This window comes from Triticum aestivum, chromosome 2D (assembly GCF_018294505.1).
Source record: "Triticum aestivum cultivar Chinese Spring chromosome 2D, IWGSC CS RefSeq v2.1, whole genome shotgun sequence".
NCBI lineage: Eukaryota > Viridiplantae > Streptophyta > Magnoliopsida > Poales > Poaceae > Triticum > Triticum aestivum.
The window spans coordinates 453,771,115-453,794,121 of NC_057799.1; the positions used below are offsets into that span (position 1 = coordinate 453,771,115).

At 48.3% G+C, this 23,007-nt stretch overlaps 2 protein-coding genes across 2 annotated transcripts; one reads left to right on the plus strand and one right to left on the minus strand.

Moving 5' to 3' along the window:
- The first annotated feature begins 2,464 nt into the window (after nt 1–2,464).
- Nucleotides 2,465–6,618, plus strand: LOC123053784 (cell division control protein 48 homolog B). Its single transcript, XM_044477335.1, has 12 exons — nt 2,465–3,087; nt 3,194–3,238; nt 3,326–3,381; nt 3,511–3,660; nt 3,728–3,835; nt 3,979–4,078; nt 4,377–4,661; nt 4,755–4,924; nt 5,270–5,398; nt 5,822–5,915; nt 6,007–6,084; nt 6,155–6,618. The coding sequence occupies exons 1-12, from the start codon at nt 2,908–2,910 to the stop codon at nt 6,464–6,466; spliced, it is 1,707 nt and encodes a 568-aa protein (XP_044333270.1). The 5' UTR covers nt 2,465–2,907; the 3' UTR covers nt 6,467–6,618.
- Nucleotides 6,619–6,752: 134 nt separating this feature from the next.
- LOC123053785 (protein CHROMOSOME TRANSMISSION FIDELITY 7) lies at nt 6,753–8,829 on the minus strand. The gene is made up of 6 exons (XM_044477336.1): nt 8,668–8,829; nt 8,206–8,422; nt 8,015–8,107; nt 7,712–7,786; nt 7,264–7,616; nt 6,753–7,024 (listed from the first exon to the last, which is right to left on the minus strand). Exons 1-6 carry the CDS (start codon nt 8,724–8,726, stop codon nt 6,889–6,891), a joined length of 933 nt encoding a protein of 310 aa, XP_044333271.1. The 5' UTR covers nt 8,727–8,829; the 3' UTR covers nt 6,753–6,888.
- Between the last annotated feature and the right edge of the window lie 14,178 nt (nt 8,830–23,007).

The following is a 23,007-nucleotide window of genomic DNA, read 5'->3' on the forward strand; positions in this document are numbered from 1 at the left end:
TGTGAGTGTGTGTTTTTTCAGTTTCTTGTTTCATGTGTCTTTGTGTTCCTTCTGGAAAATTCTATTGCGTGAACATTTGTTTTTCAAAACATGAACATATATTATAGATATACATGATTTTCATATTTAAGAATAGCTTTAAACATACATAGTCATCTATTCACATATAATTTTTTTTCTCGCAACATATGAACTTTTCTTTTCACATAAAACATTTTATAAAATTACACAAACATTTTATACAAGCACATTTTTTACAATAATGCATTTATTTATTTATTCTTAAGGCGGTTACATCAATTCAGTGAAATACAATATTTTCAAGATTTATAAAAATAATTAGTACTACCTCCCTTCCAACTTACTTGAAATTATATGTTTACGTGAAGTCAAACTTAATATTTTTTTACACACTTGGTCAAATTTAAAGAAGTACTTTTTAGGAAAGCCATCATGATGACTCTATTAATTTTCAAACATAATTACATCCTCTATTAGGTTAGATAAAATGAAAGCCGGAGGATCGCCCATCCATACACAAGTCTCGGATCCTTCCAGACGGGCAGCTAACAAATGAGCTACAACATTCCTCTCCCTCAGATAATGTTCCATGATTACACGAGAGAAATTCCTATCTAGGAACACACGCTCTTCATATATTGACGAATCTTATATCATTGGAAAACCTTCATCATGCATAGTTTCAACAACTCTCAAGCAGCCTGAGTTGATTATTATCTTGTCGCATCCAACTTGACCTGCGAGGATGAGCTTGGCTTTCAACGCTCTAGCTTCAGTTGTAGCCATCAAGTTTATATGTTTTCAATTATGCTGTTACTCGCTGCCACAAATTACCAATGGCCATCTCTGATCACAATACCAGTAGCTCCCTTCTCCTCGTGAAGGCAGAAACTAGATATGTCCTATTTTGCGGGTATTGGCTTTCTGCTTTATGATTCTCTTTTGCTTATGTACCTGAGCTGAATTTTGTACTTTGTGATATTTGATTAATAAAGAGATTGTGTGCATCGCTTGATGTAGAGGTTGTCCTCATTTTTGAAAAAGGGAAATGTTAACGTACGGCAGACCGGCCGAACGCTCGGCCGGTCGAGTACGAGTCGCATGATCCCTCTGGATCAAACGACGTGTGACAGCCCACATGGCCACGTCGGTACCGCAGCCTCCTGGTCCACCACCGCTTCCCACCCCTCTCGATCCCTCTCGATGGTCTTATCCGTCTGCTCGTCCACTCATCCCAGTCCTTTCTCATCCCCTACCTCCAGCACTGCTCCTCATCCCCTACCTCCAGCAGGAGCGCCCAAATCAAGTCGCTGGAGAAATCACATCTGTTCCCCACTTTCCTTTTTTGCATCTAGATCGGGTTGAGACGGGGCTCTGCTCTTCCACTCATCCACTACTTTCTGATGTGAGGAGTACTTAGGGGCTGATGCAACCGGGGAAGCCATGGTCGTCCATCTCCTCACCCCCCCCCCCGGCGTTCTGCAACCGGCGAGGTTGGAGGTTGGTGCTGCAATTTGCTGCAACCAGCACCGAGAAAGCTACCACCGGCGCCGGAATTTGCTGTAACCAGGATCCACATTTTTTGAGTGATTTTTTTTGCCGCAACCAGTCCAAAAATTTGCTACCATCGTTTTGCTTTTTGCTACCACAGTTGGCTGTCCGTCTTTTGATTTTTTTGCTTAATCAGATCCATCTTTTTGCTGGAACTACTCAAAAAATTGTTACCATGGTCTTTGATTTTTGCTACCGCTGTCTTAGTTTTTGCTCCCACCTTGTTTTTGAATTTTTGCTGGATCCATCTTATTTTGCTGGAACCTCTCCAAGTTTTGCTACAACGGTGTTTGAATTTTGCTACAACCGTCTTCGTTTTTTGCTACACCCCATTTATGATATTTTTGCTAGATCAATCTTTTTTGCTGGAACCACTCAAAGAGAGAGAGAGAAAGAAGGCTGTAAATGGCGTGGAGGGAGCTGCAAATAATACCAAAAAAATGCTACAACCAGCGTCCTACAGAGCTTCAATCGAAGGCGACGGATTTTGGGGACCGGCCACCACGCAACCGCGAAAGCTGGAACCGTCCATGGAAAAAGCTTCAACCGTTTTGTGAAAAAGCTTCAGCCATAGAAAAGCTTCAGTGGGCGTGAGAAAAAAGTTGTAGCTGACGGCATGGTGGTGCGGCGAGGACAACGACCGGCGGCGAGCTGCTGATGCTTCAAGGCAGGCCTCGGTGCGTCCAAGGCGGGTGTCTAGGACGAACAGCTGGATGCAATTTTTGTTGAGAAAAAAAAGATAAAGAAGGCTAGTCTGACGATGGACAAAAAGACAAACTAACGCCCAAGATGCGACCGGCCGAACCGTTGCACCGGTGCGCCGGCGCCTATCATTCACCTTTGAAAAAAGACAAACTAGAACTTCGAGTCGTTTGAAAGGGAGGGGTACTTGTTAATGTGCCGCACTGAAGGCCGGCCCATCTTTATACCGCTAAGACGAGAGCTGGGCTTGCTGGGCCGCCATCGCCGTTCCACCCGCTCCTCTCCGAGCGACGCCGCCGCCGCCGCCGCCTTTCACCCTCCTCTCCCCGTGCGCCTCCGCTTCCTCTTTCTGGGTTGCAGCGACAGCGGCGAAGGCGAGGGCGGCGCGTGGACCTCCCCGCGGCGAGAGTCGCATCCTCTCCCTCCCCGCGAGCACCGTCGCCGCTCCACGCGCGTGGGCCAACAGTGCCTGCGGCGTCCTAGGGCTCACCAGGGTTTATCCCGGGTTCTCGCTCGCAGCTCCGGCGATTCCCTACGACTCTCCGTTGTCGGCGCGGCTTACCGTCCCGCCGCCTGCACGAGGACGACTTGAAGTCCCCCACGCGGGTCTCGGAGAGCACTGAAATAAGCGTAATGGGCGAGGTAATGGCCGCACGGAGCAGAGGCGGCACTAATGGGGAGGACGGCGAGCCGGTTGCACGTTGGCGAGCGGAGGAGGCTGTCGCTGGGAACCGTATGGCCCTTCAGGCCCTCCGGGAGCTCGTGATTTATCCCTTCCTCTACGCTCGCCAGTCCCGCCTGCTCGGGCTTAAGGTGCTACCTCCTGCCCCCTTCTCTTCAACCCCCAGCAATTTCATCGTCTGACGGGCCTTCTTTAACCAATTTGTGCTCCTTGTGCTGCGTGTGCTTGCGTCTGCAGTGGCCCAGAGGGTTGCTGCTCTACGGCCCCCCTGGCACCGGAAAGGTACTGCATTAGCATTGGCATGTCTTGATCGTCCTACAAATGTTGACCAGTGTGGTTCGTAGGATTGATTCTTGTTCTTCTTGTCAGACAAGCCTGGTTCAAGCCATTGTTCGAGAATGCAGTGCCCACCTGACAATGATCAAGTACTACCTCAGCTTGATGGCATCCATACCTACAATTTTAGTCTTAATCTGCCAAATAGGAGTACCATTTGTTTCTCAGTGTGTATTTGGGCATCATCATTAAGTGCTCTAATCTGCCTGTCTTGACAGTACGTATTCTGTGCATAAAGCTCATGCTGGAGAGGGTGAGAAATTCTTGCGTGAAGCTTTCTCTGAAGCGTACTCTCAGGCGTCACAGGGCAGGCCGGCCATTATTTTCATCGATGAACTGGATGGTATATGTCCACGGCGTAACAGTAGGTATGCTTATCATGTTATCATTTTTGGTGCTTGCCCAAATCTGTTTTTCTCATTGTGCTTCTCACAGGAGAGAGCAGGAATCCCGCATTGTTGGTCAGCTGCTAACTCTGATGGATGGAAATAAGAAATTGTCGAAGAAGCTTCCTCACGTAGTTGTTGTTGCGTCAACTAACAGGTTAGAAACGCCAGTTGGAGGATTGTAATTGCTGCTTTAACTGCCATGCTTAAAACCTCTCCAATAGGACACTGGTTGTAGTCTATATATCATCTCACGAAAAGTAGTTGTACTGAAACAATATCTTGTCTCGTAATGTGTAGGGTGGATGCCATCGATCCAGCATTGAGAAGGCCAGGACGTTTTGACTCAGAGATAGAGGTCACTGTTCCTACGGTAGAAGAAAGGCTGCAGATTCTTAAGGTAGCATAAACTTACTATTTGGGTCAATATTGATTTCTTCTTATCTACTATCTTTGTGATGACTTCTACGTTGCATTCTGCTTATTACTCCGGTTGTATGGTTAAATCTGCAAAGTGCTATGCTTTTGGATACACGCCCTAGGATGCCTGCATAAAACTGAGATCACTTGCCACTGCTTGATACTTTTTGTACCGAGCCTAAAATGTTTGTAACATAACGCTGCAAAACCTGCATTGTCTGAATCCATTAACTGATATGACGAATTTGCTTGAAGTCTAATAGGCCTTATTTTTGTAGCTCTATTCCAAAAATCTGCATCTTGATGAAAATGTTGATCTTCAAATTATCGCTGGATGGTGCAATGGTTATGTTGGTGCTGATCTAGAAGCTCTGTGTCGAGAAGCTGCCAGACTTGCTTATCGTAGATTGTCAAACTCATCCGAGGATGGGAAGGTGCTCACACTACTCATGGAAGATTGGGAGTCTGCGAGATCTCAGATCAAAGCAAGCATGATAAGAGGGGTAACTAAAGAAGCTCCAACTGTTTCATGGGATGATATTGGAGGTTTGAAAGATCTAAAGGTGAGATATGTTTTGCTTTAGGCTTTCTTATCATATATGAATCCTATCATATAATACAAACATGTTGTGATGACGATTGTCCCTATGCCGCAGAAAAAGCTTCAGCAAGCTGTTGAGTGGCCCATCAAGCATGCCGCTGCCTTTGCAAGACTGGGGATATCACCAGTTCGTGGTGTGCTTTTGCATGGTCCTCCAGGGTGCTCCAAGACTACCCTTGCCAAGGCTGCAGCACATGCCGCCCAAGCTTCTTTCTTTTCTTTGAGGTTTGTCATAGAAAGATCGATTACCGTGTACATTGTTTGAATCAAATCACGAGTCTATACATTTCTAATCAAGCTGAGTCCAACTAATCCCAGATATAGAGGACGGAAAAAACATGAAGTTTTTCTGGGCACTAAAACATGAAAAAAAAATCACTTCGTATGAGTGTATGACATCAAGCTGGTTTATTAATAGGAGTGTTTGCTGGTTTAGTTGTAGTATGTTTGCTATCCTGCAGTGTGTGCAAGCTTAAACTAATGAATAGAAAAGCTCCACGTAGCCATCTTCTGTTCAAGATGTACACCTCATCGAAGGTCATCTAGGTTTTGAAATATTTTGTTGACCAGTGGTGCAGAACTATACTCGAAATATGTTGGAGAAGGTGAAGCTTTGTTGCGAAGAACATTTCAGAGGGCACGGCTGTCGTCTCCAAGCATCATATTCTTTGATGAGGCTGATGCAATCGCCCCTAAACGGTATGAGATCAATGTGTCTTAAATATAGAACATAAACACTTAAGATCTACATTATGTGATGTGCAATATTAGTAAAAGAGAACTTGTATAGAACTCTTATGAGAATTGGTATATACTTTTCTATCCTTTTGCAACTATCTGATCAAGAAACTTACATCTGATATGGTGCAGATCCATGAAGAAACTTGTTGTATTTCGTGTGTATCTCACAGGTGGATTTTAAAAATTAGGAATTAAGAGTGTTAACATATGTTCTTAGAAACTGTTCCTGAATTTTGTTTATCAGGACCAGAACCGAGATTGATGTGAACTTCAGTTGTGCACTTGCGAATCTTTGCTTTTTTTCAACCGAGTACTGACCGTCCGTCGAGATGCTAGTTTTGCAACGAAATAACTTAGGTTGACACTTGTGTGATCTTGCAGAACTGGTCCTAGTGGGGACAGTGGCAATGCCACAGTAGGAGAAAGACTCCTATCAACTTTGTTGACTGAAATGGATGGTTTAGAACTGGCTACGGTACATCTTAGCTTGCTGATAGTTTTCAACTTGATTCTACTGAATCCCTACTTCTCTTTGTAATAAAAGGCTATCTTGATATATGTTGTAGGGGATTATTGTTTTGGCTGCTACTAATCGTCCCAAGGCAATCGATGCAGCTCTTCTCCGTCCAGGGCGTTTTGATATGGTACCCACCTGTCTCTGTGTCCCTCTCTAGCATGCACATCTGCAGCCACCATAACTTTCTTGAACTGCAGGTGTTGTATGTTCCACCGCCAGATGCGCAAGGCAGGCACGAGATACTACGCATCCATACACGGAAGATGAAGTTGGGGGAGGATGTGGACCTTGGGGAGATAGCGGAGCGCACCGAGCTGTTCACCGGTGCTGATCTCGAAGGCCTGTGCAGGGAAGCAGGAATGGCGGCACTGAGGGAAGACCTGTCAGCCAGTTCAATACACAAGGCTCACTTCGAGGCCGCGATAAGGTCGCTAAGGCCATCACTGACAAAAACAGAAGTTGACGAGGACGCAGCTGCCGCCATCCATGGCCCAGCTAGGAAAAATTAGAATATGATACATCTATTGAGCTTTTGTTCAAGTTCGTGTTACACAAGCATTTTGGATCAGTCAAGCCTTGGATAACGCAATCACTGGGTGATTAAATGATATATTTGTGCGGCTCTCTTTTTTTTTTAATGAAATATGAGAATTCAAGCGACTCTGGCTGTGTTTGCCCACTGCTATTTTTCTCTACAACCGTCTAAACACGACGGCCTTGGCTATATTGACAAACTGATAATGAAATAGCTTGTTACAGAATTACACTATCTTTGCTGAGGAATAACAAAACATGTTAGGAACAGGAACTTTATGTGCATTGAATCATCAGCACTAGGAGAGCAGAATGCCCTATTTAAGTGTCAAGTATTCGACATGACGACTTTTGCAACTGTTCAACACATGGGTTTCCAGTTTTGGGAGCACCTCTCCTATACATCTCCATCCCTGTAGACTAAGAATGCACTGGTCTTGCAGTAGGTCGATGCCAGCTCCTTCCCTTCAGAGGTTGGAGGCGTGAAAGCACATTGTGAGATCCCCAACGTGCCGCCTTCACAGAAGCTTTTCCTGTAGGAGATCAACGGAAGCGACGTCGTCAGGACAGGGGAGGCAAGCTCGATAAACCAGCAATCTATCTTTGCAGGGTGATATCAGTTACAGCTAGTCTAGCAAGAATGTATGCAATCTGGTGAAAAATTGACACATGATGCTATCATGTCCCCTTGTTTAGGAGAAGAGTGCATGCTTCATAGTGATGAGTTTTCAAGGCATGAGAAAGCTGCAAGGAAAGGGCCTGGATAATGTACCTTGCAGCGTCCACAAGCTGGGACGCTATTCCCTTTCTTCTGCGCGATGGCACCACCCAGATTGCCCGGAATCCGCAGAGCGCGGGCACAGCTTCTTCTTCACAGACTATGGCACCAGGGCCCTGGCACTCTTCTTTACTCTTGTCGGGGTGATTATGCCGTCGTAGGACTTCCCTCTTGAAGCTTATTTTCCCAAACTCCAATGTATGCTTTGCCTGTGCTGATTCAGTTTTATTGTCCGGCAAATTGCTTCGGTTTTCCGATGCAGAGCTTGGAATAACTTCGTGTGCTGCTTTTATCGGTTCGGCAACTAGACACCCCGCTATCCTCCCGCCAGATACAAACAGATACACCTATGCAACAGAGATGTTCTTTTTTCAGTAACACAAAACATATTGCATTTATGCGGTTATATCTTATATACACAGGAATTACGACTGTAACTTACCTTGCAGAGCTTATGAAGGAGCTGGCCTTCACCAAACCCCAGCTCCTTCTCCACCACTTTGATCACCTCCTGAACCTGAAATATGTACATGATATTAAATGGTTGCATCCTAAATCTCAAAATCTGTGCAATTTGCATCTGCGTTTCTAATGTCAAAATGTGGATTGATTGTGAAGTGGTTCAGGCTTTCAGCAGTAAGCACAGACGCATACACACAGATTACAGCTACCAGTTAACTTACAGTCTGCACTTCTTCAGAAAGTCATGGATCTGACATGACAAAGTGAGTTTGGCAAAAATTACCTTGCTGTTCCGTATGCATGAGTTTTCACCGCTTGCTAGAATTATCCGGTCACCACCCTCGGACCTCATAACCACGGTTTCCTCGCGCCAACCCTGCAACTCGTCGATCAGAAACTCTCCAACCATAGAAACACAGGAACCAAGGGCAATGTCACTGCAATTCACAAAAGAACAAGCGGGGCCTAATGAACCTTGAACGGGACGCCCTCGAGGTAGCTCTTGTGGTAGGCCCTGTGGACCTTCTCGTCCTCGTCGTTGCCGCGGGCATACATCATGCCGCAGGCCGCGCACATGTGGAGGAGGAAATCAGGCTGCCCCAGCTCCAGGTGGAACTGCCCGTAGTTCCTCTTCTTGTTGAGGACCTTGCCGTCGCCGCAGCTCTTGAGCCTCTTCGCCTCCGTCGCTTCGCTGCCCAAAACAATCGACACGGATCAGTCCAAAGGTGAATCTGGAAGGCACCAATTCGGTGTAGAATACTTCCAAGATTTTGGAAGCATCAAACACCCCTCCACTTGGAAGGAAATGAGAACGAACACAGGTCAAAATTTCGCGTCGGGGGGTAATTCTGCATCAATTGTAAGGCTAGGCTCCGAACCGGCGAGATTTGTGGTACGAGCGGTGGTCGACTTCAAGCGGGGAAGGAGAAGAAGAACCTGTTCGAATCCGGCCCCGTGGCCTGGCGCTTGAAGAACGTGTTGATCTTGGGCTGCATCTTCTCGCGCTCTCGGGGGGGTGTGTGTGTGTGTGGGTGGGTGGGGGAGGCGACGGCGGCCGGCGGAGACGAGGAAGACGGGGAGCAGCGATTGGGGGGGACTGACCGGGGGGCAAGCGGGCAAATGGACGGTGCTGATGAGAGGATGACGCCGCGAGGGGAGGAGATCGGACGGGCAGGGAATGGGAAGGCCGTCGCGCGGGTTTCTAAGATGAAGATGTGGGATTCGGGCGCCAAAACAACCGCGAAAGGCTTTTTTTTAATAGTACATTTATTTATTTTATTAATTTACAGAAATAATACGCCGATTTTTTCTTAAAATAATTTTTATTTTATCTTTATGTAATATTAAAGGAAGGATTGTTTCTCCACTTTTTTTCGTTTGCGGTGGGACCAGATATATTTTCGTCCGTCATGGTACCAATGATTTTCGTTCGTCCAAAAATAATCTGGCCTCGCGCTGAGTTTTTCGTCCTATAAAAAGACGGCTCGGGTGGGAATCGAACCTGCAACCGGCAGCATGTAACCCCGCGCTGCTAACCAGTGCGGCCATATATGTTTCAGTACTAAAATTGCTGCGTGACCTTTAATTAAAAGAAACAACCGGCAGTGGCGAAACATAAAAACAACTAGCAAAAGTCTATGTCTAAAGTGCAATCGAACACAACACCTAGCGCGAGTTAACCACGCCCCTAAAGCAGTGTAGTTCTTCAATTTGATGTCTAAAAATTGCAGCTCCGCTTATATAAACTATATGCATTGAAAGATGTAAACTTTTTTGAAATTCAAATGTGATTTTATTTCAAAAAGAGTAAATAGTTCTGAAAAACAAACATTTCCAAAATACGTTAACAAATTTTCAGAGACTTGAACATTTCTTGAAACTATGAATAAAAACTATTTTAAAATGCAAACATTTATTGAAAAACAGGAACATAATTGAAAAGGGGAACATTTTCTGAAATTATGAACATTTTTTAAAATGCGAAAATTTTGTTAAATTCCCCTAAGAATTTACGAACAAGTTATGAAAACACGATTTTTTTTAATTTATGAGCAAAATTTGAAAACAGAATTTTGTTTCCTAAATAAGTGAAAATATTTTGAAATTGTGAACAATTTTTCAGAACCCAAATTTTTTATGAAATCCCCTGAAATGTTTTTGAATTTGCGAACAAATTTGGAAAATATGGACTTTTTTTAATGATTCAACAAAATTTGAAACAGAAACATTTTCTGAAATCACAAACATTTTTAAAATCTATCAAAATATATAAAAATGCGAATAATTTCAGAAATTTCAAACTTTTTGGAGTTTCCGCAAACATTTTAAATTTTTGAACATTTGTTGAAAAAAGAAAAATATACCTTGAGTGAGTAAATTGAGCTAGCTCTTACTTGTGTCTATCACCTCCGTCCATTATTATTAAGCCAGGTGCAATGAGTAGGTTCGTTGTTTTTGGGTCATTCGTGAAAAATGCCTAATTTAATCTCTTTAGAAAATCGTTACAGAGCACCGGCCAATGTATGCGATGGGTTTTCTTTCCTCCAATTAGAAGTTGCTTCTCCATGCGGTCACCGGTTACAATGCATTTAATCTTCATGCGAGGTTATCACTTGGTCGTAGAGTTTCGGCCGTCAAGCCCTTTAAATCCAAACGAGAGGGTTTGTTTACTTATCAAATTAAATAATCGCCTTCTCATTTTTTTACACTAAATTTCATCAATTTATATACATTTGCAAGTTGTATAGAAAATCAATAAACCGCTCCAGGAATCGATAGAGTGAACAGTGGGTCCTGATTATCCCTAGAGAAACGAACACACCATTGTGTTGTTAAAAATGAGCAGGAAGGATTTAACTCCGCATTTCTCAAAAAGAAGAAATTAACTCCCAATGATTTGGATGCTTTGTACGTGGATTGTAGGTGAACATGAGATAGGCGGTATATTACGGGACAGTGGGAGTATGATATAACTTAACATATAATTGCAATGGGACTGTGTTTAATTTGGCCGGATGGTCAACTTTTCTCCGGTGCAACGCACGGGCATATGTGCTAGTAATAATAATATGGCGTCGGCTCCGACTGAAACTTGTCACCCGACCGGTGGCCGACTGGGCCCCGTCGGCCTATCGGAGGCCGACAGCTTGCCACTCGGCCACGTGGCAGCCGACGAGTGGCCAGGCCACGTCATAGTGCTCACCTTCGGCCCGGCATGTGCTGTTGGTGGCTGGGGCCTAGCCGGCACGCCCATGTCAGCCACCTGCAGGCCGATCGGCTACCTGTAGGCCGACAGGGTGCCATCCCCGCACCAGCCCACTTTTCTTCCCCCTCCTTCCCTTCTCTTCCTCTTCCTCTATTTCTTTCTTTTGTGTTCTTTGTTTCTTCTCTCTACCACTCAGAAACCTTCTCTCATTTGTACATCAAAATCAGTTGTTTTTTTGCCGAATTTCCACCATGGATGCATTGTAGATAGTTGGGGGAGGCAAGGGTGTGACGCCCCCGATTTGACCGTACACTAATCATGCACGCAAAGGTGTACGACCAAGATCAGGGACTCACGGGAAGATATCACAACACAACTCTAAAACATAAATAAGTCATACAAGCATCATAATACAAGCCAGGGGCCTCGAGGGCTCGAATACAAGTGCTCGATCATAGACGAGTCAGCGGAAGCCACAATATCTGAGTACAGACATAAGTTAAACAAGTTTGGCTTAATAAGGCTAGCACAAAAGTAGCAACGATCGAAAAGGCAAGGCCTCCTGCCTGGGACCTCCTAACTACTCCTCGAAGCCGAACTCCACGTAGAATCATCCTCGGGATCTCTAGCTCCTGGACTCCAGCATCTGGTTGCGACAAACAGGTATAGAAAGGGGAAAAGAGGGAGAAAAGCAACCGTGAGTACTCATCCAAAGTACTCGCAAGCAAGGAGCTACACTACATATGCATGGGTATATGTGTAAAGGGCCATATTAGTGGACTGAACTGCAGAATGCCAGAATAAGGGGGGATAGCTAGTCCTGTCGAAGACTACGCTTCTGGCCACCTCCATCTTGCAGCATATAGAAGAGAGTAGATTGAAGTCCTCCAAGTAGCATCGTATAGCATAAACCTACCCGGCGATCCCCTCCTCGTCGCCCTGTTAGAGAGCGATCACCGGGTTGTATCTGGCACTTGGAAGGGTGTATTTTATTCAGTATCCGGTTCTAGTTGTCATAAGGTCAAGGTACAACTCCGGGTCGTCCTTTTACCGAGGGACACGGCTATTCGAATAGATAAACTTCCCTGCAGGGGTGCACCACATAACCCAACACGCTCGATCCCATTTGGCCGGACACACTTTTCTGGGTCATGCCCGGCCTCGTAAGATCAACACGTCGCAGCCCCACCTAGGCTCAACAGAGAGGTCAGCACGCCGGTCTAAACCTATGCGCGCAGGGGTCTGGGCCCATCGCCCTATGCACACCTGCACGTTGCGTACGCGGCCGGAAGCAGACCTAGCCCCCTTAATACAAGCGCGAGCTTACGGTCCAATGCGGCGCGCGCCACTCAGTCGCTGACGTCAAGAAGAGCTTCGGCTGATACCACGACGCCGGGATACCCATAACTACTCCCGCGTAGATGGTTAGTGCGTATAGACCAAATGGCCAGACTCAGATCAAATACCAAGATCTCGTTAAGCGTGTTAAGTATCCTCGAACGCCGACCAGGGCCAGGCCCACCTCTCTCCTAGGTGGTCTCAACCTGCCCTGTCGCTCCGCCACAAAGTAACAGTCGGGGGCCGTCAGGAACCCAGGCCCACCTCTACCGGGGTGGAGCCACCTGTCCTTTCAGCCCCCTCATCAGAATCACTTGCGGGTACTCAACGAGCCGACCCGACTTTAGTCACCACATGTGTCATGTATATAAAGTATATAGTATATACCCGTGATCACCTCCCGAAGTGATCACGGCCCAGTAGTATAGCATGGCAGACGGACAAGAGTGTAGGGCCACTGATGGAACACTAGCATCCTATACTAAGCAGTAGGATAGCAGGTAAGGGTAACAACTGTAGCAACAATGATAGGCTATGCATCAGAATAGGATTAACCGAAAGCAGTAACATGCTACACTACTCTAATGCAAGCAGTATAGAGAAGAATAGGCGATATCTGGTGATCAAAGGGGGGGCTTGCCTGGTTGCTCTGGCAAGTAGGAGGGGTCGTCAACTCCGTAGTCGAACTGGGGGTCGTCAGTAGTCTCGGGGTCTACCGGAAAGAAGTAACGGAGGGGGAACACAATAAATAACAGAGCAATCAAAGCAACACAAAGCGTAACATGACAATACACGGTGCTAGGTGTGCCCTAACGCGGTAATAGGTGATACCGACGAAGGGGGGAAACATCCGGGAAGGTATTCCCGGTGTTTCGCGTTTTGGACAGAGGTACCGGAGGGGGGAAGTTGCGAGTTCGATAGGTTAGGGAGGTGTGGCGGACGAACGGGCTGCGCATCCGGATTCGTCTCGTCGTTCTGAGCAACTTTCATGTAGAAAACATTTTCATCCGAGTTACGGTTTAAAAGATATGAATTTAAAAAGATTATTTGAATTTCTGGAATTATTTGAATTTAGCAAAAATGAATTATGACGTCAGCATGAGGTAACGCTGACGTCAGCAGGTCAACAGGTCGGCTGACCAGTCAAACCAGACAGGTGGGTCCAGTGGGACCCACATGTCATTGACAGGGCACTAACAGTGTTTTATAACTAACTTAAACAAGGTTATTAGCAGGTAGGCCCCACCTGTCAGTGCCTATTTAGATTAATTAATTAGTTTTATTTATAAAAAACATTTTATTTAGTTTACTTACGCGGCGGCGCCCGCATGACAGTGACACTGGGCTGCCCAGTCAGCAGTTGACTGGGGTCAACCCAGTCAACTGGGCCACCAGGACCCACTGGCAGCGACCCAGGGGGGCCCACTTAGCCACATCGGCGGACGGCGCCGGAACAGCTCCGGCGAGCCAAATCGCGGCGGCGCGCGGCGGGCTCGGCTCGGGTTTAGCGCACAGGGGGTCCCAGGGGCCGCGGTTGCTTGCGTTCGACGCGGCTCGACGCCGCGCGTCGAACGGTGGCGGTGCGGGGTGCTGGGGAGGTCGGAGCGGAGCGCCAGGAGCTCGCCGGCGGCGGGGTGGTTCGGGCGTGCGGTAGAGGCGGGGCTACGGTGCGATCTGGGGCAAACCGAAGAGCGGGGCGAGGCCTACACGATGCGGCCAAGGCAACGGAGGCACGAACGGGACCAAAAGGTCGCCGTGGCCACGCCGGCGATGAGGCCAGGCGGCGGAGGGTGCGGCCTAACGCGGCGCGGTGGCTACGGCAAGCTAGCGAGCTAATGGAGAGGGGGAGGAGGAGCAAGAGCTCACAGCGGGCGTAGCCATTTAGAGCGGGCGCGGGGAAGGCGTGGTGCAGTCGGAACCGACGGCGAACGGCGGCGGGGATCCGACGAGGAAGAAGATGGCGCGGGGTCGATGCAGGGTTCCCGGGGCTCGGGCCCGTGGTCGAGGAGGACGGGCTCGACGCGACGGAGCTCGTGGACACGTCGGGGAGGAGAACGGGGCTCGGTGGCCGCGGCTATGGCGCAACCATGGCGACGGCGGCGCTCGGTTGCGGTGGGGAACGAGGTGGAGCTGAGGGGGGAAAGGCGCAGGGGCCGAGAGGGAGAGCGGGTGAGTGGAGGGGAGGGCTCGAGGCGTCGAGGGGATGTCGCCCTTATCCCCTCTCCGACGGGGACGGCGACAGGGTTCGGTGGCGACCGGCGAGCGCGGTCGCTGGGTCGGGGGAACAGGGAGGAGGGAGGCGACCGGGGGAAAGGTGGGCTGCTGGGTTGGGCCGCCCAGATGAGCCGGCCAGCTGGGCCATCTGGCCCAGTGAGAGGGGGGTTAGGTCCAGGAAGGGGTTTGCTCTTTTTTTGTTTGTTTGTTTCTTTTTATTTTATTTTCTTTTATCTCTTTTCTGTTTTATTTCATTTTAATGCATTTAGGCATTTTCTAAAAATATGTTTTCTCCACAATAATTATCAGTGCAATATTTGGCACCCACCGAACATTTTTGTTTAAATTTTTGAAAACTTTTATTATTGACATTAATTTGAATTTAAATTTTGAAACGGTTTCGAATCATCGCGAGGTTAACAACAGTAACCGTGGTGACGTGGCATCATTAGCGTGGGATTACTGTAGCTTAATTATCCGGGCGTCACAAAGGGAACCTCGATCTAGTGATGGGGTAGCTCGCGGTGGTCATGGTGAGCATATTGGTGGAGGTGGTGGTGAGCATATTGGTGGAAGTGGTGGAGGTTGTGTTAGTGGTGGAGGTGAAGCTCCGACAGTGTGGTGGAGATGAAGCTCCGGCTCCGGCTCTGGTGACTAAAGGCCACCATTCGTGGTTGCTTCGCATGCTTCAAGGGTATAATTAAACAAACATTTTTCTGTCGTAGTTGTTCGGTAATATGTTTAGATGTCTAATATTTAGTTATGTGAATATATTTAGTTGCTCCGGTAATATTCGTACTATATGTGGATGTCAAATATTTAGGCCTGTCAGTATTTTTAGTTGCTCTGGTACAATCCGTAATATATTATGTCAAATATGTAGTTCTGTCAATATTTGAAGTTGCTCCGGTAATATCCGTAAAGTCCATTTTACTCCCCTGAACAAAGTGGGTGGTTCGCTTTACCCCCTGATCTTTATTTTCGCTCCTTCTACACCCCAAACAAAACCAAACCGGACAAAAAACCCCCCGACTGGTTTGTCTCCATGCGATGCTGATGTGGCACAGTCAAAGGGCGGTTTTGACCGCGGTGGGGCCTACTTGTCAGGTAGGACTGTTATAGAGCTGTCGTTCCCCGTCGCGATCTGGATCAGAAATCCCCCACTTCCCAGTCCAAATCCCTAACCCTATTCTCCATGGGCGGCGGCGGCGTGAGCTCCAGCACCGTGTCACCGGACGCCGTGAGCACCGCCGACGGTGGAGGCGCGGCCCCGGTCGTCGCAGCAGCCCCGGCGAGCCGTAGCTTGCTGGAACAGTGGTTCTCGCAGGAGGTGTGGCGGCGGGGAGAGCCGGAGCTCCGTCGAGAGGCGAGCCATGTCCTGATCTCCCGCACTCCGGCCATGGATGCGTTGGAGCTGCGCTTCGGGCAGTACGTGCTTCTGGCAACTGCGGTCGGAGACGGCAAGCAAGCAGTGACGCCGGTAGCCATGCTGGCGACCTTGCGGCAGCATTGCGGGGTGGTGCCGTCCGAGGTGGTCATCGAGGGCGCGTGCCCACCACACGACCTGTGGCTGACGTTCTCGACGGAGGAGAAGTGCTCTGAGGTGCTCTTGTCGTCAATGAAGATCAAGTGTTGCCGGCGTTGGATTCAGTTTTCGCGTTGGTGCAGAATGGTTCGTGCTCAGCCAGGTGCTCTGAAGTACAAGAGCAAGCTCGGCTTTGAAGGCCTCCCTAACCAGGCCTGGACGACGGCGTCCGTGAAAGATGTTCTCAAGCAGCTGGGTGGCGAGCTGATCGAGATCCTGCCGCCGGCAAGCCGCCGCGAGCTTGAGGTAATGGCGTGGCTTCGTGACCCTTCGTTTGTTGGCAAGGTGGTGACAGTGGAGATACCTGAGCCGAAGCTGACAAACAAGCCACCCGAGTCCATGTATGAGTATGAAGCAATGCAATTTGAATTGGGTGACTACGGACCGTCGTCGCCGAGGAAGAAGAACAGCTTACTGTATCCTGTCATTTGCCACATGAAGGAGGTTGTCGATCGTGGTCCTCTGCTTGCTGAAGGACTGCCTGATGAGTGGCTGCCAGCAGAAGGCAAGGACCTGACTCGCAAGCGTATCTTCAAGACTGTGCTGGGCAAGATCGATGGCACTGACGGTGCTGAAGGAGTTTGAGTTTGTATCCTGTTATTTGGCACTTGGTTTGTTGTACTATGTGTTAAGAATCTGTAGTGTTGTACTGTGTCTTCAGTTCTTCTTTGTGCTGGTTGTTGTGGTGAAGCAACTGTACTACTTGGTGTGTACTGAATTTGTGCCAAATATTTGTGTGAAATTTCTATTTGTGTAATGTGCTGGTACTATGCTGTCTTGTGAAATGGTACAATTGTGAGCTTCTTTGTTTGTGCCAGAAGAGAACATATTTTGCCAAGCTTCTATCGAAAGGAAATTTCTTTCAACAGAGAACATAGTAAACAGTAGCATTTTGCAATTGAACACAAATTATGCAGCTTAACAGTAACAAACAAGAGTTCATGAAAGACAAGTTCTACAGCTTAACAGTAACAAACACAAGTTCATCAAACACAAGTTCATGCAAGTAGCACATCACCAGCAACCTACTAACAATTTGAAGGCTCTAAACAACATAAATTGTCCTGCTTAACCCCTCAGTTCATCAAACATGCTAACCCTGGTAGATCTCCTCCTTCTCTGACTAGAACTAGCACCAGGTGCTATGTTTGCTTGCTTTGGAGGCCTTCCCCTTCTAGGCTGTGCTGTCCCTCCTATAGCTTGCTGTGAAGACTGGGCTGTAACGCCCCGGATTCGATGCGCCAAGTGTCTTCCAGTTATTCGTCGTTGTTGCCATGTCGTTTGCTTGCGTGTTGCATTTTGCCATGTCATCATCTGCATGTTTTTCAAAACTTGTATCCGTTCGGGTCCTCCCGGCTCTCCCCGTTGTCCGTTCGGAGTCCAGACACACTCGCACGCGCCCGCGGCACCTCCGAAATATTATTTTATAAGTGGCATAAAAAATGTTCTCGGAATGGGATGTAAGTTGGCATGCGGTCTTATTATAGTGTAGGTAGGCCGCCTGCCAAGTTTCGTCGCATTCGGAGTCCGTTTGACTGCCCAACCGTTAAATGTATAGCGGTACCGCTTCCGGTACCTGCGTCGGATGTTTCGGTCTCCGAAACCGTTGCCGGGCTGCATTTCTCCTCTCTCCTCTCAGCCCAAGCCTCTCTCACAGCCCACAAGGTCCAACCTAACCCCCCCTCGCGTCCGGAAACGTCCGATCGAGATCGGAGGGCTCCAAACCCCCCCTAAACCCTCCTAACCCTAGCAAAACTGCTATATTTAGCAGCCCCCCTTGCCATTTTTGGCCTCTCCTCCCTCCTCCTCAAAACTCGCACCCCCCTCCAATCATCAGCCGCCGCCAGCCTCCTCCCTCCTCAATTTCTGCCGCCGGCCACCTCCACCTCGCCACTTGGCAGCGCCCCATTGGTCAGCCGCCACCGCGCCATCACCCTCCTCCTCTCCCTGCGTGCCACGTGTGCCCCAGCGCCCCACTTCGCCGCGGCCCAGATCCAGCCCGCCCCCGGGCCGCACCGGGCCCGCCTGGCCCGAATCACGCCGCCGCACTCTCCCGCTCGCTCTGCCCGAGTCCCGCTCGCCTCCCCGCTCGTCCCGCTCCCCGCACTGGAGGCCGACCCCGCCGCCTCGCCGGAGGACGCGCGCCCCGCCAGGCCTGGACCTCGCCGCCCCCTCTCCTTCCCTTCTTTCTCCCCCTCTCTCTCTCACCATCTCTCTCTCTCAGCGCAGGTCGCGCCGCTGCCCGGAGAAGCTCGCCGCCGTCCCCGTCCTGCCCCGCCTCCGTGCTGTCGCCCCGCTCCGGCGGGATCCGGCCCCTGACGACCAGATCCGCCCTCCCCGGCCTCCTCCGCGCCCCACAGCCTCACCGACGATCGGGCCGCCGCCGGACATGGCTCCCTCGATGGCAACCTCCTCTGCCCGTCCAGTCAACCCCCCCGCGAGGTTTATTTTTGCCTGTCTTTTTCTGAAAACTTCATGTGTGCATGTTTGGATGGGTGAAACTCTGTACATGTGTGACCGTTTTGTGCGTGTAATATATCGAAATGTTCGTCTCGAGATGCTCTTCATTTTGTTCCATTGTGCCATGCTCGTTTGAGTCCATCTTGATGCCCAAATCTCTGGTGCAAGAGTGCTATATGCTGTTAACTGCTGTTACTTATCAGCACTTGGTGATTTGTTATTTTTGTTGCATTTAATGTGTGCATCTTATGAGTATGAGCTCTACATGTGTTTTGATCTATGCCATGCCATCTTTACAGAGGTGTATGACATGTATTTTTGTGATCTATGTGGTGACTAGCACAAGCATGCAAACTAGGCTTCGTGATGTTGCTGATTTCTGTGACTTAGTCATTTCTGCTAAGTCAGAGTCTGTTATATTTTGTTGCCATGTAAACCTGCTGTCACCATGAGTTCTATGCATAATCTGGAGATGTTCACTAAGGATGTTTTGTTATACATGTTATGGTCTATCCATCCATATTCCTTTTTTGCATTTATAGTCTGCTGTAGCTTCTTGTTATCATGCTCCAAACTTGCTAAATAATGTTTCTGTCAGCCTGTTGACATGAAGTTCGTTATTGCCATGTGTTTTGCTAGTGACCCATGTACCCTATGACTATGCTATTGCCATTCTTTGCTTCATATTTATGCCATATTACTGTTGGTTACCTTGTCATGCCATGTATTGCTCTGTGCTGAGTGGTTCAAGCTCACGAACATGCCTACTTATCGTTGTTTCTGCCATGTCCTGTTATTTTCACCAAGTCTGAATCTGTCATATAACTTGCTATGTTTATATGGGTGCCATCATATCTTCTGTGCCTTTTTAGCTCATGTTCAGTAAGAGACTTTTGTTCTATGCAATTAGTAGATTCATGCCAGGCCTTTGTTTGCTATGATCTCTTTCTGTAGCATGTTGTTTGATAGCTCTAAACTTAGCAACCTGATGTTATTTCTGCTATGTCCAGTAATTTCTGCTAAGTCTGAAACTGTTATTATTTGCAATCTTGCCATGTCCTTTTGAGCATGTTCTACTGGTTTCTGGAGATAGCTCAGTGTTCATGTTTTGTAATGCTTTATCTGTACATCATGCCCATGCCTTTTGTTTTCATGTTGAGTTACTGTAGCATATTGTTTTGATGCTTTCTAGATGCCTAGTTGCTGTTTTGGACAGATTGTTGCTATATCTTGTTTGGAGTGTGTGTTGCACCGTTGCTCCATTTTGAGCATGCTCTATATGTGTCGTGGAATTGTCACGGCAGATGTCCTCGTGCAAGGACTTAGTCGTGGAGCCATCGCAGCTAGGAAGCTTAAAGGGGTTAAACGGGACAAGGAACACGAGGGTTATACTGGTTCGGCCCCTTACGGTGAAGGTAAAAGCCTACGTCCAGTTGAGGTGGTATTGATTAGGGTTTCGACGACCAGGAGCTAAACCGTCCTGCCTGGTTATCGATTTGGTCTTACTTGTCCCTAAACCGCCGCCGGGTCGTCCCTTTATATAGAGAGGTTGACACCCAGCGGCTCTCAGAGTCCCGGCCGACTCATAACAGTGTCCGGCTCGGACTCTTAACTATTCTTGCCTTACACTACAAGTTTCACCATAACGACGGTTATCACTACGGGCTTTTAGCCATCTCCGGGTCTTAAGCCCATTATTGACCCGTCGTCTTCAACTTTGGTACTGGGCTTCGCGTGATGACCATTATGACGTAACCCGGCCCCTCCTGGGCGGGTGACTCTAATGGTTATATCCTCAACATTAGGCCGCAGATTGATTTGAACCGGTGCATGTCAATCTTCAATCCTTTTGAGAGAAAATCTTTCGGCTTATATTTGTGTGAAGGTTATAACCCGCCGTGACATCATCTTCTGGATTCCGGGTAACCCGCCATGACGTCATCTTCCATTAAGTCCATTTTTTTATTCTGTCATATTCCAACGGATCTTATCTTTAATGGCTATCCTGAAAATCGAGGCGCTTCTGTAGCGAGATAATCACGCCTTGGCCTCCTCGTTTCTCGCGCCCACTTACTAGCCGCACCTTATAAATAGGCCCGGCCCGTAAGCCTTCATTTACTTATCTCCTCCATCGTCTTCCTCCTCTGACACCCGAGAACTCGAGCTCCGCCGCCGCCGCCGCCGCCGCGCCCCTGGTCTTCCTCAACCTTGGCCGCTGCATCACCCTGAACTGATCCAGAGAAACGGCAGCGACTTCCGCGTCTCATCAGCGCCAGTAAGTCCTTGCACCTCCCTACAGTAGATTCGCATTAGGGTTCCGTAGTTCTTCCTCTGTTCTTCGCAGTTCGTCGCCATTTCTTCACAGTTCTTCCTACACGGCCCCCTTGGATCCAGAAACCATATAGAGCTCGTGCGGCTGTGGTTTCGCACCCATTTTCAACAATAGCATGTCCCCTTTACTTGCAAAGATATCTTCTTAGAGCTCATGAACTTCTCTGTGTCAGCTTTCTAGGTCTAGAAATTTTTTCTTTCTGGATGATTGTTTGATCCAAAATAATTACTGCGATCTGTGAAACTTGTTTATGCCACACTTAGTCAAAAATTGCATCTGTTAGCCACGGCGGCTCATATCTCCGGCTTAAAAGAGGCCAAGCGCCGTGAAATTTCCGGCTCATTTATGATAGAGTTTTAAATAACTTGAATGACTCAGGATGCCCACAACGGCTTAGATAACCCGACACAATTAGCCATATGTCATTAGGCCCCTTCATAAGCCGCCATCTTGAATACCAAACTGTAAACTTCCTCCGGCTTATAGTTGAACCGGACATTTCCTTTTGTCATAGGTTTTCGTCTTTCACAATGCCGCCCAAGGCTCCCAAGGCACCCATTACGTGCAACTGGATGAGATCCAATGTTAGTGATGATACTTTAGCTGATTTCGTGAAGACGGGTTACCTGCCTAAGAAGGAGGTCATGTCTTATCGTGCTCCTGACCCGTCCGAAGAAAGACCTCAACCAAGAGACAGAGAGGTTGTGATATTCGCTGATCACATGAGCCGGGGTTTTGCACCTCCCGGTTCAAAATTCTTTAGAGACGTTCTGAACTTCTTCGATCTGCGACCTCAAGACATTGGACCCAATTCCGTGTCAAACATTTGTAATTTCAAGTGTTCTGCGAAGTATACCTTGGAGAAGAGCCCAGCCTACTGCTCTTTAGGGAGCTGTTTTATCTGAACCGCCAGAATGAGTGCGCCAACGGGCCTAGCTTGGAACTTGGCGGAATCTTCATTCAACGACGAAGAGATTGCCTCTTCCCTTATGCTGAGCCGCCAAGCCACCCAAAGGACTGGAACCAGACATGGTTCTACTGCCAGGATACTTCTCCGGCTGATGAGAACCCTCTGCCCGGCTTTCGTGCTCTGCGTCTGGAACCAAATCACCCCCTGCCAGACAAACTATCTCAAGCTGAGCGTCAACCACTGATCCCCACCATCAACAAGATTAAGGCTCTCCTGGGAAATGGCCTCAATGGCGTTGATCTGGTCCGGGTCTGGATTTCTTGGCGGGTGATCCCCTTGAGCCGCCGCCCCGGCTTAATGTGTGATTACACGGGCTGGAAAGATGACCCTCTGCGGCACAGCCCCAACGATCTACCTGAGGGCGTCGTGGACGACATGACCAAGTCCCTCTTGAACGAGAGCTTAGCAGACTGCGGGAGGACCGGCTTAAGCCCCTTCTGCCAAGCTAACCCGGCTCCGGCGGTAAGCTACCAATCTGAGCACTTTACTTTCCATTCTAACAGTTTTCGTTTTAACCCCAAGGAAACCTTTGTTGCATTTTCCAGGCTAATGACAAGTTCTGGAAGGTCAAGTATGAGCATGAGGCTGCTAAAAAAGCCAGGAAGGCTAAGAAAGCCGCCAGGAGAGCCGCTCCCCGCAAGAAGGGAAGTAGGCCTAGCGCCTCAGAGCTGCTTCAGTTGGATGATAGCTCCGAGTCAGAGGTAGCCCTTGATTCGTTAGGCTCTTCTTTTGTTTTTCGTCTGTTTTTTAACCACCTTATTGACTTGTTTACCCACAGGATGATACCAGAGCGAGTAACCCGGTGACTGAAGAGGTAACTATACTTTCCTCCGACTCGGACCCCTTGCCAAGGCTGAAAGTCCGAAGAGTAACCCGGAAAGTAAGATTTTCGCATCCTTTAGCTTATCAAGATCCTCAATTTCTTTTGAAGCAACAGATTCATAAGAGCCGGAGGCAAACCCGGGCCAGCAAGGATGCAGACCTCTCCTCCGGCTTACCCGAAGCATCCAGAAAACGCCGGACTGAGGTTATCTCCAACTTATACCCTTTTCATCCTTTAGCGGGCGTCACTCGTCAACCACTCAATTCGTCTGATTCAAACTATCAGGAAACTTCACCTTCGTCCGGTGACTCCATGCAATCCAACTTGCCGGCTTTCAAGACCGCACCCG